At 42.6% G+C, this 16,327-nt stretch overlaps 1 protein-coding gene across 11 annotated transcripts in view; it reads left to right on the top strand.

The window, feature by feature from the left end:
- The window catches only part of NR2C2 (nuclear receptor subfamily 2 group C member 2), an 88,479-nt gene extending 74,523 nt beyond the window's left edge, over positions 1–13,956 (top strand). For 9 of the 11 annotated variants that reach the window (XM_059663690.1, XM_059663696.1, XM_059663692.1 and 6 more), the window contains 5 exons: positions 429–550; positions 1,293–1,432; positions 2,996–3,133; positions 4,147–4,252; positions 7,667–13,956. In XM_059663690.1, the coding sequence (XP_059519673.1) occupies positions 429–550; positions 1,293–1,432; positions 2,996–3,133; positions 4,147–4,252; positions 7,667–7,841 (681 nt within the window). In that variant the 3' untranslated portion in view covers positions 7,842–13,956. Of the gene's footprint in view, positions 1–428; positions 551–1,292; positions 1,433–2,995; positions 3,134–4,146; positions 4,253–5,362; positions 5,691–7,666 lie in introns of those variants that run through there. The other 2 variants (XM_059663695.1, XM_059663700.1) reach the window with 2 other exon arrangements.
- The last annotated feature ends 2,371 nt before the right edge of the window (positions 13,957–16,327 follow it).

Below are 16,327 nucleotides of genomic sequence, written 5' to 3'. Positions count from 1 at the left end.
CCTTGTAGACAGTGGAGCTCCTGGAGCCCAGGCCTGACATTCTGGTGGTGGGATATTCTCCTCCTGCCTCTAGGTTTCTGCTCAGCTCTTACTTACAGTTGCGTTGAGGCCACCTACCAAGTGTCTTCTAATCCAGCAATTTGACCCCTTTTTCCCAATTTGATTTAGACTTTAACCTATGACTCAAAGTGGATTTGCCTTAGAACAAATAATTTATTTGAGGCAAGAGTTGAAAAGTATGTATCAGTGTGGGTAAGCTTGGTTGGGGGGTGGTCCCCATCATAGATGGGTCCACGCAGAAGCTTCAGCATCAGAGATGGTGTCTCTGGCTGCCATGATGCTGAAATGCAACAGGGGTTTGTATTGACAAACCAAGCCATCCCCTGTCCCTCTGTTACCTCCTGTGCTCTGTACCTTCTCCTCTCCAGCTAACAATGCCCAGCCCAATGCCAGAGTACCTCAATGTGCACTACATCTGTGAGTCCGCATCCCGCCTGCTTTTCCTCTCCATGCACTGGGCCAGGTCAATCCCAGCTTTTCAGGCACTTGGGTAAGTGGCCTTTTTCTCTCTGTATCTCCAGCAAGGGTCTTCCCCTCCCTAGGAATGGTCTGGAAGATTTCTGAGGGCCCTTCCAGTTTGTTCCTATGACCTGATTTTTTTATTAAATATAGCCAGTGGACCTGTAGCCGGGGACCATGGATGCTAATGTTGCAGTGTTCCTTAAATCTTTATCAAGCCTCCTCCATGTGCTAAGGACTTAGAACTAGCAGCTAGGGATGGAGTGGAATGGAATCAGGAGTCATCCTAAAATCTGGAGACAAGTAGGGACATGCTGCATATGGGGGCATCTGAGATACGGACATACTGTTTTGCAATGCACCTGCCATATCATCCTAAGTGTAAATTACCCAAGGCAGGATGAAAACTGACTTCCTCCCTACTACAGTGTCAGCTCCTCCTCTGCAGGGTTTGCAGGCCCTCAGTTCCTATGCCTAGATGTAGGCTATGTCTCCTCCAGAGTCTACACTCGGCTCTTAGTCCTTTAATTGCTGCATCCTCTCACGACAGAGGCACTAACTTACGTTCAAAGAATCTTTTTTAAGAGAGTGGATAGTTTATCCTCAGAGAGACTTAGTTTAGAGATTCTTATACAGTGGTATTCTTAGAAAATGATCCTGAATATACCATAGACCTTCAATACACACTTGCTGAATCCACTTGTTTGGGGCATGCTGGGGTTTGGAGAAGTGCCAACTCACACCCGCACCCACCCTCACTTCTGTGTCCCCAGGCAGGACTGCAACACCAGCCTGGTACGGGCCTGCTGGAATGAGCTCTTCACCCTCGGTCTGGCCCAGTGTGCCCAGGTCATGAGTCTGTCCACTATCCTGGCGGCCATTGTCAACCATCTGCAGAACAGCATCCAGGAAGGTAGGGCGGGACGTGGGGGAGTATGTCTCCCATCTAGGCTGGCCCATCACAAATTGGCTAGTCTTAGTATCCCACACCATCCATAGGCTGAGGGAGGTTTAACTTTTAAGTCATAGGAACTTTACTAGTCAGCATATTTAAATTTCTGCATGATTGCCTGTTTTTCATATAATGAATATGAAAGGCGGAGGGGAGAAGATAATTGAAAAAAGTTGGCAACTTCCTGCTACATAGACATGTAGTGATATTTTCAGAATAATCACAGCTTATGTTTTCATCTTCATTAACAGGTTACCCTTTCGTGTGTAATATTTCACATAGCTTCACAACCCTATAAAGTAGAAACTATTATCTGTGTTACATATGGTAAGGTCCCTGGCTTGCCCCAAATGAAACAGCAAATAGAACATTTGAGGCACCAACATAGGTCATGCAGACCTCCTGTTCCAGGACAGTTACCTCACCCAGTTCCTTGTGAATGAATAAATGACTCTCTTCTAAGATCTGTGGCAACCATCTAACATTTGGTGGACAGATCTCAGTGTCAGAACTGGGAGACATCTAGTGCAATCTGTCCACATGCTGTGTGTCCTCAACACACTGAAGAGCACAACCAGGGTTCGAGACTAACACTGACAGTCTGCACTTGCAGCTGAAGGGGAATTCAACTATACTTGTAACTGAGCATTCCAGGTGCTTGATATATAGCAGTGTGACTTCACCTAGTCACACCTTTGTTTTTGTAGTTAATCCTTTGAAATAGTTATAAAAAGGGGATTTTTAAAAAACCCTACAACATTTTATTGAATTTAAGTTAGATCTCTTTACAAATGAGCTTTTAGTTCTTTTTTTTCTTTTTAACTGAGTATGATGCTGATACCCCTCAGCAAAATATTGTCATGAGGATTAAGTCAGATAACATATAGAATTGTTTTGACAAGTAAAAAAGTCAACATTTTAGGTTGGTAAATATTTATTAAATGCCTGCAGACACTTAGAAAACCTAATCATTGATAAGAACACACAAATGGGTCTTAAGCATGGAATAAAAGGAATTACCAATTTATACTATACGCCAAAGGTGCTGCCTAGGGTTGGGCCAGGGAGAACTGCAGGTCTAGGGGTTCATTATTGAAGCAGAATATATAACAGAGTAGAATTGGGATACCTGTTGTCATTTCACCTTCAACGGAAAATGCAGCTCTTGGCCATCTTGAGATAACTGATTTTTAAATTAAAACATGAAGTTAGCCCTAGCTGATTTGGTTCAGTGGATAAGCATCGGCCTGTGCACTGAAGGGTCCCGGGTTCAGTTCCGGTCAAGGGCACATCCCCTGGTTGCGGGCTTGATCCCCAGTAGGGGTGTGCAGGAGGCAGCCAATCAGTAATTCCCTCTCATTGATGTTTCTGTCTCTCTCTCCTTCTCCCTTCCTCTCTGAAATCAATAAAATAACATTTTTTAAAAAAAAACAAAAACGTGAAGTTATTCTCTTTCCCCTCAAAGAACCTTGTATTATTATTCTTATCAGCCTTTCTTAGGGGATCTGTGATATTGATTTCTAGATAAACTTTCTGGTGACCGGATAAAGCAAGTCATGGAGCACATCTGGAAACTTCAGGAGTTCTGTAACAGTATGGCAAAGCTGGATATAGACGGCTATGAGTATGCATACCTTAAAGCCATAGTTCTCTTTAGCCCGGGTAAGATATGCGGTGGTGGCGCATGTTTTCCACCTGTGTCTAATGATGTTTGTTAACATGAATTGTTGTGAAGATGTCAGTGGTGTAGAGGGCCCTGCCAGATTGTGACTGACTGTACTCACAATAGGTATGCTTTGTTAACTTAGGTAAATACATACATTCTTTTAATTCTTGCCTTTACAGTCCCAAAGAAATGGCTTGATATACGAAATAGATTTAATCTGTAATCTAATTAAACCATTGGCCAGGCAAGGGCATACAAAATAGGGTTCTACCATCCTATGTCTTTTTTATTTGTTTGCTCTTTGCCAACTTTCAGGTTATGTTAGCATATATAAATTGAAACTGCACAAGTTTACCCATAGTCTCTGTGGAGGGCAGTAGCAGCAGTTGCTACAGGGCACATGAAAAGGTATGGTCATAGCAGGTGAAGAAGAGGCAGCAAGAATTGTTGGTGGAAAGTAAAACAGATGGGCTGGCCTCACTCCCCCTCGGAGCCTCCTGAGAGGTCACTTGGGTGACTGATGTCCTTACCATTGTGTTGAACAGATGGGGTTGTAAAACAGCTTAACTTTTCCCTTCCTTCCCTGCCCTCCACTCACAAACAACAAACTAGCTAGTGAAAATGGGGAAATTATGTAATTAAATATCTAGAAAACAGTTTTCTAGATATTAGAAAATAAATTTCTAATTTCATGCGATAGTTTTAAAACTGATGTTTAGAGTGGTAGAGAGTCAAATATCCAGAACCAGTAGTTGGGGCTGCTGAGGCTGGAATACTACTCAGGAGCTCAGCTCCCTCCTGGGCACCTCCAGGCCTTGGCTGAGCATAGGAAAATCCAGTGTTCTAAACACTATCCCAACCTTCAGAGTTCATTCTATTGATCAGCCTTCAGAGTTCATTCTATTGTGCTTGAGAAATTTGTGAGAAGTTTGATTAAAAATAAGTTCTAAGCAATCCGTGAGGCTTTCCGAATACAGAGGGCAATTTGGGGGCACTTTTCTCTTTTCAGATCATCCAGGTTTGACTAGCACAAGCCAGATTGAAAAGTTCCAAGAAAAGGCACAGATGGAGTTGCAGGACTATGTCCAGAAAACCTACTCAGAAGACACCTACCGGTGAGACACACAGGCACATGCTCTTGCTCAGGGTGTAGAGGAATGCAGCTGGATCTGTAGTTGCAAATATAAATTGTTAGCCTTCCTATTTCTAGCAGCTGTTAAAGCCTCCATGTCATCACACCTTAGTTCTTGAATTTTATAGGTGGGAATGGAATGTGGACAGTGCCAGGCAGGGAGGGTCAAGATATCAGGCCATCCCATCGTTGCTGGGTAATGGTGGTGTCAGGACATTGGGTTTCTCCTCTGTGATTTGGGGTTAGAGCCGATGCTCTGTGGTCTCTTCTGGGGCTGACACGTGTGAGGCATGAGCCCTGGAGACACTCCTTGTCCAGAACAGTTGGAAGCTCTGCTCCTCTGATCCGCAGCCACTCCAGAGGCCGTGCTAGAGGACTTGAAAGAAAAGTTTGCATTAACTGAAACCACACCTGACCCCTATAAAGCAGTGAGTGAGCAAGTTGTGTAAAATAGTAATTTCACCCACAGATAAAGGGTGAAATTTCTCTGTGATTGGAGGGGCGAGGGAGGGGCTGTGGCTGGCCCTGCTGGCAGAGTCTCTCCCTCTGCTTTAGGCACACCTCCATGGCCCACAGGCAGCTTTTGCCAAAGCAGAATCCATTTTCTACTGGGATCACTGAAGACCTCACCATGAATCTAGAATATCTTGAGCCTCAATACACACAGACTGGGACTGTCAAGTAATGCACCATACTCAGAACTTATACATCCAGCCAGGCATGAAGGCAAAATGTCCCCCAAAGAGACTACTCCCCCACAGCATGCTAGTATCACCTTGACAATAGCAACTCTCTGATCTTTGAAAGTAGATGTTCTGAAAAAATCCTGAATCACTCCTTGTCCAGTCAGGGACCCAGGAGGAGAAGGGGGCAAGCCAGGTGATTTGGGACTAAAAGTGAGATAAGGGAGGCTTTCTCATAGAATTCAGAAACCCACTCAAAGACATTTCCCAAAGAAACAGCCCTAGTAGAATGCTTTATACCGTTTATACGTTCACTTTTTTATTTTCCCGTCCTTATCCTTTTTCTCATACCATTTTTCCTCCCGAAATACCCTCTCATTCCTTTCCATTCTTTGCATCTCTGCTGACAGACAGCTTAGCCAGCCTCTTAATCTTAAGGAGGCCCAGCTGAGATGTGGCATGCTCCAGGAAGTCCTTGATTTGCCTTTGCTAACTTCCTGACACCTTGCAGCTGATCAGCCTCTCCAGGCCTGTGGTGGTGTCCCCTTACACCTTTGTGTGCCCTGCAAGACTTGCGGTGCTGGGTGAATGGATGGTCCTGGAATGCTACTTTCAGAATATGAATGTCTTTTCCCTTTAAAAAAAAACAAAAACATAAAATGGAATCTCCTCCCGGTGGAAATTTCATTGTAAAGGGAAAGTATTTGAATAGTTAATAAAGCTATTTAAAATTAAAAACACACACATACAAAAAGCATGTTCACTGTAGGAAAAGATTAGAACATTCTGAAAAGCAAAAAGACATTTTTTTTACTCTGTAAATACCACTGTCTAGATCAGCCATGGGCAAACTACGGCCCGCCGTTTGAAATGAATAAAACTAAAAAAAAAAAAGACCGTACCCTTTTATGTAATGATGTTTACTTTGAATTTATATTAGTTCACACAAACACTCCATCCATGCTTTTGTTCCGGCCCTCCGGTCCAGTTTAAGAACCCATTGTGGCCCTCTAGTCAAAAAGTTTGCCCACCCCTAGATTAACATTTTATGTATTTACTTCCAGAAGTTTTGTATGTACCTGTAATTGGAATCATAAAATATAAAGTAAGGTTTGGTAACCATTTTTTAAAATTTAATATTCAATGAGTATACATATTCTTCATTTTCCAAGGCTGAGGAAATGCTGTAATTTAACATTTCCTGCTGATGAGAATGTAGGTTTTTTCCAGACTTTGTGCAGTGGCTATGGAGTGACTCTAGACAGTGGCCCATGGCCCCATGGCAAGGTCATGGTATGCCCTCCCATCCAGGGTTTCTTCAAAAGAAAAACAATTTTACTGTTTTATTTTAAACTAGAGGCCCAGTGCACAGGGTCCCTTGGCCTGGCCTGCGGGAATTGGACTGAAACCAGCTATCTAATATACCCGGAGGGGTCCTGGATTGCGAGAGGGCAGTTCTCGGGTGACACACCACAGAATTGGGCTCCCTCCTCTCTGGTTCCGGGTGCGTCACCCAAGAACTGCAGCTGCCAAGTCACCGCAGCTTGGCAGCTTCTGTGTTGAGCATCTGTCTCCTGGTGGTCATTACATGTCATAGCTATCAGTCAGACGGTTGCTTAGGCTTATATATATATATAGATTATAATGTTAAATACTGGAATATAGGAAAAGTTTTAATATGTAAGATCACTCTAAATCCCAATACCCAGAGGCTAACCATTAGCATTCTTGGTACATATCCTCCTGAGTACCATTTATGCATGTGTGCACAAATAAATACACACAAGTGCAACTGTGCTGTACTTGTTGCTTCACAACCTCCTTTCGAGTTTTTATTCAACTACATGTCATGGACTTATCAATGAATATGGATCTTTTTTTAATATATATTTTTATTGATTTCAGAGAGGAAAAGTGAGAGGGAGAGAGAGAAACATCAGTGATGAGAGAGAATCATTGATTGGCTGCCTCCTGCACACCACACATGGGGGATCGAGCCTGCAACCCAGGCATGTGCCTTGACCTAGAATCGAACTGTGACCTCCAGGTTCTTAGATTGAGGCTCAACCACTGAGCCATGCTGGCCAGGCTGTGGATCTTTATTACCCTTTTTAAATTTTTTTTAAATATTTCTTTTGTTTTTTTGTTTGTTTTTTGTTTTTAATATATATTTCAGAGAGGAAGGGAGAGGGAAGCGATAGAAACATCCATGATGAGAAAGAATTGATCGGCTGCCTCCTGCACGTCCCTCACTGGGGGTCGAGCCCGCAACCCAGGCATGTGCCCTTGGCCAGAATCGACCCCGGGACCCTTCAGTCCGTAGGCCGACACTCTATCCACTGAGACAAATCAGCTAGGGCTTTATTACCCATTTTAATGAGTATGTCTTGATCCATTATATGAAGACAACATTTTTTTAACCTGTCCTCTATTGATAGATTTCCACATTTTTCTTTTGGTTGGGGGTAGATAGCTCCACCCCCACCAAACAATGAAGGGAACATTATGTGTACATACATCTTTGCACTTTTTAAACTTTTTTTCTCATGAACTCCTACAAGAGGAACTGCTAAAATCAGAAAAAGAAGAGGTGGATAGTGGATGGATCTATTGTTAGGTTCAATTCTGAGCCGATAGGGCCCCCGAGAGCCTGTCCAGGATGAAGTCTGAAGGGCAGTGAACCCTCCTTTCTCTAATGACCCTCCTTTTTACAGATTGGCCCGGATTCTTGTCCGCCTGCCAGCACTCAGGCTGATGAGCTCCAACATAACAGAAGAACTTTTTTTTACTGGTCTCATTGGCAATGTTTCGATAGACAGCATAATTCCCTACATCCTCAAGATGGAGACGGCAGAGTACAATGGCCAGATCACCGGAGCCAGTCTATAGTGCACACCACACACCTGCTGAGGAGCAGAAATGGCCTCCCGGGACCGCTCAGAGAGAAAGAAAATGGAAGTAGTAGTATTTTGGTATGTGCAAATATTTCCAGTATGTCCATCATTTCCTACCTGGTTCCTTTGTATCTGTTAATCCCAGGCAATAGCAACTAAAAGACTAGTAGGATCCTTTCCTGCCATAAGAAATGTTTTAATGCCTTTTGATGAAGCAGTAGATTTTGAAACAATCTTTTAACTCAATTTGTATTTAGAAATTCTCAAAGGGCAAAAAACAAAGTTTTATAATGTCAGAGACTAGTATTAAAACTAAAAGAACCTAAGAAAACAGTATGTGTGTGTATATATTAAAAATGTCCTTGGAATTAATAGCTACTAATTACCAGGGTAATAATATTAGCACTTTCTAAGCACTTCTTACCAATACGTAATGTTAGCAACATCTTGTCTATGTGCAGGGCAAATGGAAAACAGTATACGTCTTTTGCCGAAATGCTAATAATTTCTGTGAAAATGCAATAGGGTATAGGAGACAATCATTTATGTTTAAGAAAAGGCATCATTCCAAATTATATGCATACTTTGATGGTATTGAACTGAATTCCTGTGAGCAAATGAAAATGTGGCTTATCTGTATCATGCAGTAAGTGGGAGTGTGCTAGCACAGTTGGTGGTGGCCCAAACCAGAAGCTTCCTGAGTCAAAGAGCTGATGCCTGTCAGATTCCCTGGTCTCTGGTCCTGGTCTGACAGGCATCTTCAGGCTCCTCAAAACCTCAGGCATCTTCGGGTGCCTGATGCTTAGAATTGGATTGCAACCAGTTAGACATTGCCAATTCCTGCAGCAATTAACATCCCCAAATTACCTCCACTATGGCAGATGGAGCTTTCTCACCAAAAAGTGCAATTCAGCATTTTGAACCCTTGACAGTAGTACTTCCTGAATACAATCTGGGTGGCTGCAGTTTTCAGCTGGAGGGACATGGCCTTCCTGGAATGTGAGGGTTCCTCTCTGGGGTTTCTATTCCAAGTGACTCTATGGGCCTGTGTTCCTGCAGTTCAGAACTACTATGGGGGTGGAGTATGTGTACAGGATCTTGCTTCCTGGCTAGGGCAGTGGTGGTGAAGCTGAATGGAAGGGTTCTCTGTTGATCTTAAATATCAGGGTTTTCCAAAATGTCTCCAGACCCAGTATCTCTGTTGGCAAGTTTTTGAATGGCACTGGCCCGCCGTGCACTTTGATTCCCCTAGGTGTGTGCCAGCAAAAACCCTGGAGCATTTAGGTAACGGATGCCGAAGCAGGCTGCCTGCTCCTTAAAAAATAACCCATAATTCCCACTTATCTCCTTTCTCATAACTTAGAGAAACCATCGTATACAAGGACAGAAAATGGTTATAAGGAAGTTCTATCTAGAGAAGTGCACCCATAAATTCCCATGGATGTGAGTTGCAGTGAGTATTTCCTTTGGGAAAAGTGGTGTGCCCAAGACTGAGTCAAGTACTTTGCATTTTCTTTTTTGTGTATATCAGAATAAGCAACTACAATGTAAGGTTAAGCTTGCATCTCTTTAATCTTTTGATCAGATATCCAAAAAGATCCCTGGGCACTCCCTGCCTCCCAGGCACTCCCTGGTCTGGGCCCTTAGTCATAGTAGGCACTTCACAAGATGTGCATGGGTGTTGGGCAAGCCAGCCACAGGCTTACAGCAAAATGGGATGCTTTAACCTGAAGTGTTAGCAGCACTTTATGAAAGTCATTATTGAGGATTAAGTGGGAACAGTTCAATTCTAGTTCATATCTTGCAAGCAAATTTTGGAGAATAGTGAAGGGTGCCCATTATAAAATGATGGAAAGGATAATGTCACCATCTTAAATGTTTGGTTTTCTAACTTTGAGTGATTTAAATCTTAAAATTAAGACCAAAAATTGGCCAAGACAAATGGAGTTAGGGCAAGTTTGTATCATTTCTGCTTGTGAAGGATTTTAGCAGAGGGCATTTTGAAGCATGTTCATGCATCTTACACAGCTAATTGTCTATTTTTCGCTTTTTAAATATAAGCATGTTTGTTGATCATAGAGTGGCTCCCTGAAAATATATATTGTGTTACATCTTTCAGATCTGAGTTCTGTGTTGGTGAAAAGGTCCGCACTGGCCAACTCCCACATTCCCAGGGGCAGGCCCTGTCGAGTCCTGTATCTATCAGGCTTTAGTCTCTGGTTGCCCTAAGATATTGGGGCAGCTTAGCTAAGACCTAGGCTGCAGTCCTGACAAACCCACTGCTTAGATAGGTTGGGAAGAGAAGGTGATAATCAGGAGGAGGACAGGGAACACTTGGATAGGGAAGTGTCATACCCCTAGCAAGGTAGCCCCTGAGAAAAGTCGTTTTAGTTAGGAGGCTGCTGGTTCGAACCTGGTCCTTTTCCTTGAGTCCCTTTGCTGGTGGTGGCTGATTTCCATGGACCATTTTGGGGTTTGTACACTCCTCTTTAGTTTCCCATATCCTCTTGGCCTTACTCTGAAGTGGCCTGTTCCTTCAGGATCGGGTCCCACACAACCTGAATTGTCGCTGCCCCAAGTCATTTCAAGTTTTTTACAGGTCTATTCCATCTCTTGTCAGATTGGTTAAAAGCGCAAAGTCAAGATTATTTAAAGGGATCCTAAGCAGATATTTGGGCTCAACTTTCACAAGGCTTTCAAACTCTAGATTTAGTGAAGTAGACCAGACCTCTGCCTGCTGAATCTCAGTGAAATAAGGTAGGAGTTAAATTCTTTGCCATGTAGCTATTCACACATACCCTTCTGCTGACTTAGCCAGTCCTCCCTCAATGGGGGAGGCTACACTGGCTAAGGGAGGTGGGGACAGACATACACGGTTGCTTTGTGGCTCTTTTCCAGTGGTATCTCAGATAATGTTGGACAGTTATGTATAGTTGAAATTTGTGGAGTTCTTTATATATAATAATAATAAAAGGACAGGAAGAGACTTAGAAAAAGACCAAATTACTCATGCATATAATACTTTCCAAGTTATTCCTGGAGAGTATTTTTAAGGCGGTATGTTACCGCCTTTCTAATTTGAGATTTTTGTGTTTATTGGGGATTACATTATTTATTGTCTAATCTCTGTGGTTGGGGTTCTTTTTTGGTTTTTGTATTTAATTTCAGGTGTAGTCACTAAGATGTGTTAAATAATATCCCTCGAGGGATTTTCTAGCTTGTCAGTGTCAGTATTAAATGTGGACTCTTGTTTTGAGGCAGTTGCCACCAGTAACGGTGATAGCAATGGACATGTCTACTCTACGCTCCCAAATGTATAGCAACACACTATAGCTTACTTAGCAGTTTTGCTTGTTTGGGGGACAGCCATGGCAGGGAGCCAAGAATTAGAAGGTTCTCTGGTTGTATCTACTGCTTTTATTCTGGGAAAACCACATCCTAATCCTTTGGGGTAGTTTCCAGCAGAGTAGTCTCACTCCCTACCTGCGCTCTGCCTGACAAGCAGCCCTTTGCTGTGGATCCAAGTACTGTGACCTGGTTAGATTAGAGTTTGGAAGTACATGGCCTCCTTTTCAGTGGAAATTGCCTTATGTGCAATGGAGCTATAGGTGGGACATTTGAACCCTTCTCTGAGCCCAGGTCATGAAAAGTGTCATCTTCTGATATTCACCTTTAACTTGGGAGGTCAGTGCCCTTCAGATCCTGGAAAGTCTGAGCAGGCAGGGCAGGTGACCCATGCTTTTGTCCCATGTCCATTCCCTAGACTGCAGGCTCTTTGAAAATGTTTAACTTTGATGTGAATTTGTAATTGAAGACAGAGTGGGTTTGGATCTCTTGTACACAGGGCTTTGGACCTCGCCATGTGCCTCCCACCAGTGTGGCAAAACTGTGTGTCTAGCCCTGAGCTCCCCTCAGCACATTGTGCGTGTACAGATTACCGACTTGTATGACTAAATGAATGTACATGTGTTTATATCTTCTATATATGTACAGTGTATATATATAGTGTGTATGTGTACATAGGTGTATATTATGTATACAGACATGTAGCCACGTATTCAAACTCTCCTTGTTTTAAAGAGAATCTATGATAAGAGTTACTAAATTGATGTGGGTACTCCAAGATCCCTCAGCAGGATGGATTTGCCAAGATTTTAACTCCATTTTCCTTTGGGTGTGTCTGGCTGAGGAAGGCCATGAAGTTAAAATGTTCACTTTGTACCAGGGAAAGTTCCAGACAGAAAGGTCCTAACAATGACCTTGCTATGTATTCTCTAGTGTGAGACAATGGCTAGGAAGCTGGAAGACAGTTTATCCTAACATCCAGAAACGAGGTGGGGATCTTTAACCTAGTTGTCACACACCTCTTTATGGCCTAACTGGAAGGAACTTGGTAGGTCAAGCTGTGGGCCTTCCCTGGACTCCTTGTCATGTGATCAGTTTCAGAATGGTCTGTGTCATGGGGCCTGGCTCCCAATTTTCCCCACTTGCTCTGGACTCAGCAGACGGTGGGCCCTGCACTGTGGCTAAACAAATTCCCATCTAACGCAAGTTGTAGGGGGGAGACAACCGACCAAGTATTCTTTAAAAATAAGCATAATTGTTGATGGCTAATTTTATGGCATAAGTTACAAATCTTAAATTACTTCTCCAACTATAGCATGCAAGTGAAATCCACTGACTTTCTCTAAATTATGATTTTAAAATCTCAGATAAAAATTGCATTTTAATATGGATATGCATGCCCTTAAAGCTACAGATGCCAAATGTCCAGCTCTACTCTGGTGAATTTCCCCCCTAAATCGGACTTTAAACTGATAAACACAGCGCTCGGGAGCCAGGCCCCAGCCCAGCTGTAGTTGCTCATGGACCTGGTAAGCACAGGGGCCTGACTGATGGGAAGGCTGAAAGCTGGCCTGCTGAAAGAGATCACTGGATAACTGCAAAAACATAATCCACAGGTGGTGGTGGTGGGTTTTTTTTTAATCTATTGAAATGTTTGAAAACACTTCATTGAGACCATAGTACTCAGTGCCTTTTGTGAGACTGGGCCATTCAGCCTCCAGCTTCCCCATCTGTGATGTAAAGCTCCTGTTGCTTCACTGGCCGCCCAGCAGTGATTGTCACCTTTCCCATGTCCTTGCCTGTCGTGACAATCACTATTGAAGGTAGCTTTCCAATTCGAATAATACAAATGGAAGCTTGACAGTCTCTAAGTGAATCTTTAAAATAAAACTTTTCATTTGGGGCTATTAGCAGCAATCTAAAACTAAACAGTTTAAAGGGAAAGTCTGAGATATTTTTAATGCCCAGCTATACTTTCGATTAAGCCAATAATTTTGGTGTTTCAAAATGTATATTATATATAATAGAAAAAAAAGTGCTATAAAAATGCTGAAAAAATGCTCAGCAACATTTATCAATTGTCAGGTTGTGGTAAAGCTTAATATTTGGATAACATTTGGAAATAGACTTTACATGAAAAATAAATGGCTTTTCTCTAGGAAAGTATAATCAGTTGTCATTTTAACAAGAGCATTCATGGACTCAATTGCTGCTGCCACGTACAACTCAAGTGCTGGAATATTTTTCTATATCCCCCCAATTATCTTGTAAACCAGTGTTCAACTAGTTTTATAACTGAAAAGCTGCACATTTTTCATAGTACAAACCATAGTTTTTACCTGTAGTTTGGAACTGTTAAAATGTAGCTAAGTATTACCAGCCCTTTTAAAAGACATTAAAGGAAAACTTGGGTGTTAGATTTTCTTGGGACCGTTTCTGTACCCTCTGCCCTTCTCAATATAGAAAATATTGTTTATGCCATTACATTTTAATTCCAGGTTTAAAACCTGTTAAAAGCTGTAGCTTGAAATCAGCTTTATGTGATGGCATTTAAAATAGCATGTTCTTTTTTAATTGAATTTTATATCTAATCAATGTCTTCAGTCTTGAAGAAGAATTTGCATTGTTGTGTTTGTATATAGAGTATTGCAGTGCATGAATTAGCTTTATGCATTTTATTAAATGCTGTTTCAATGTGGCATTGTTGTGGCTTAATACTACTACCTAAATGAGGTTTATACTATTAAAAGTTAATTAAAGACTAATGTGCATCTTGTTTATCCTTTCTCCTCACAATAGTAATAACAATAATGCCTGACCACCAGGAGTCCCCAGAGCCCTCTCACCTAAACACCCAGTAGGTGGTGAGGACGCACCTCAGTACAGTGGGGCCTTGACTTACGAGTTTAATTCGTTCCGAGACCGAGCTCGTTAACTCAAATTACTCTGTCAACTCAATGCAAAAAATCGGCCGAGACACAGCTGGTATCTCAAAAAACTCGTTAGTCGGGACACTCGTAAGTCAAGGCCCCACTGTAGTCAGAACCCTGTAGCTCTCATCTCACCTTAGCCAAAAGCGACTTATCCCCATCCATTGATGGCTCACTGGACTTGTTTCTGGAACAGGGCTTGGGTTGCCAAAACTCACAGACTGCCATCACAGACACAGAGCCAGGTCTCGGACCAGAGCAGACATATTCTTAAAGTTTCAGAAGTCATCTGACTCATTTTACAGGTGAGGATTCTCAGGTCCAAAGTCAAGATTCTTGGCAGAACCCACTGGCAGCCAAATAGCTTTCAAAAGGAAAAGGAAATTGGTCACTTCAGCAGAACAAGGTTGAAAACCATCTGGCGAGCATTGGTTATGTGAGTAAAATTAAGAAACTAGGTGAATTATAAAAATCCTCATAGCGATCATCTCCAATGAGTTCCTCCCATTTCTGTAAATTTTAAAATCTTTTATCATTGTTGAAGTAGGAAATGGAAGATAACTGTTTAAAGAGATAATGCCCCCTAGTGGTGTTCGTTTCATGAATCATTATCTGTCTATGAAATAGCCCATGAAAAAACAGTAATGGGGTGCTTTCCCATCAGGCACTGGACATTTATTCTCTCTCTAAAGAGGGGTCACTAGCTTGGTTTGGGGCAGTCCTGGCTAGCTACCTTTCTGGGCCCTGTGGACCAAGTAGGGAAGGAATACTTCCCTAAGGCCCTTTGTCTCACCAGCTGTGGAGACAGACCAAAAGGAACAAACTCTCGGAAAAGGCTTGGAGGCCCAGTAGGAAGTCCAGTCAGCCGGTGTGACGGCCATGCTGCAGTCAGCAGGTGGAACTGTTAGAAACACTGCAGGAATTGAAACTAGGGATTAGAATGGAGGATAAATTTTTCTAGCCACCCTTCAAAATGGTGATGGGGAGAGGGCACCAAGATTTTGAATTTCAATTAAACAAAATTGAAGTAAACCTGCCAGTTACACATTAGACCCAAACAGACCTCCCCTTCTTAATCCCTCCAAGGCTATCACCCTGAACACAGGTCTGGTGCAAAACCACAGGAAACCATAACCTGAGCATCAAATGTAAAAAGAGCCAGGTTTCTCAATTTAATGGGATAATCTCCCAACATTCAAATAAAACACATTCTACCCTTTCCAGTTTGGCTCAGTGGAAAGAGTAACAGCTGTGTGCTAAAAGGTCCCGGGTTTGATTCTGGTCAAGGGCATGACCTGCGTTGCAGGCTGGATACCCGGCCAGTTGGGGAACATGTGGGAGGCAACCAATCAATGTCTCTCTCTCACATCGATGTTTCTCTCTCCCCCCCCCCCCCCCCACTCTCTAAAAATCAATGGGGGGAAAAATATCTTTGGGTGAGGATTAACAACAAAACACACATTTTAGTTTGACATTCATTTCCCATAACTAACTTACCTCATGGAGTAATGCCCTTATTCCCATTTTACAGCAAGTGTTATGCCTTGACCAAAGCTCCCATCAGAGAGGAACTCAGACCTTAAACCTGCTCTTGTAAGCCCACCTTTTTTTTTTTTATAATCTTTAATTTCTTTATTGGTTAAGGTATTACAAATGTGTCCTCATCCCCCCATAAGCCCACCTTCTTGCTTGCATCCATTGGTCAAAGTCTCCTGGTCTGTGTTTCCACAGGTTTGTTTCCAGCTGGTCCTTTACTTTTGATTAAGTAAACCTATTCTTAAACTGACCCTAGAGGGCTTTGGTGTCGCCTAAGCGCTAAAACCAGCAAAACTCAAGTAGCAGCAATATCCATGTCCTAAGGAGGAAAGGACTAGGCAGAACTACTAAGTAACACCTCACACCCACTTCCAAACTTTAACTCAAGAACTGAACAAGTGCCCTAATCTGTTTGGCTCAGTGGATAGAGCGTCGGCCTGCGGACTGAAGGGTCCCAGGTTCGATTCTGGTCAAGGGCATGTACCTCGGTTGCGGGCACATCCCCAGTAGGGGGTGTGCAGGAGGCAGCTGATCGTTTCTCTCTCATCGATGTTTCTAACTCTCTATCCCTCCCTTCCTCTCTGTAAAAAAAATAATAAAAAAATATATTAAAAAGAAAAAACTGAACAAGCAAGAAGGTGAACAGGCAGCTTCCACAGCCAGGTCCCTC

The sequence above is a fragment of the Myotis daubentonii genome, chromosome 14 (assembly GCF_963259705.1).
Source record: "Myotis daubentonii chromosome 14, mMyoDau2.1, whole genome shotgun sequence".
NCBI classification, from domain to species: Eukaryota; Metazoa; Chordata; class Mammalia; order Chiroptera; family Vespertilionidae; genus Myotis; species Myotis daubentonii.
Note: the sequence above shows the minus strand (reverse complement) of the source record. Positions and strands in the feature narration are given on the sequence as shown.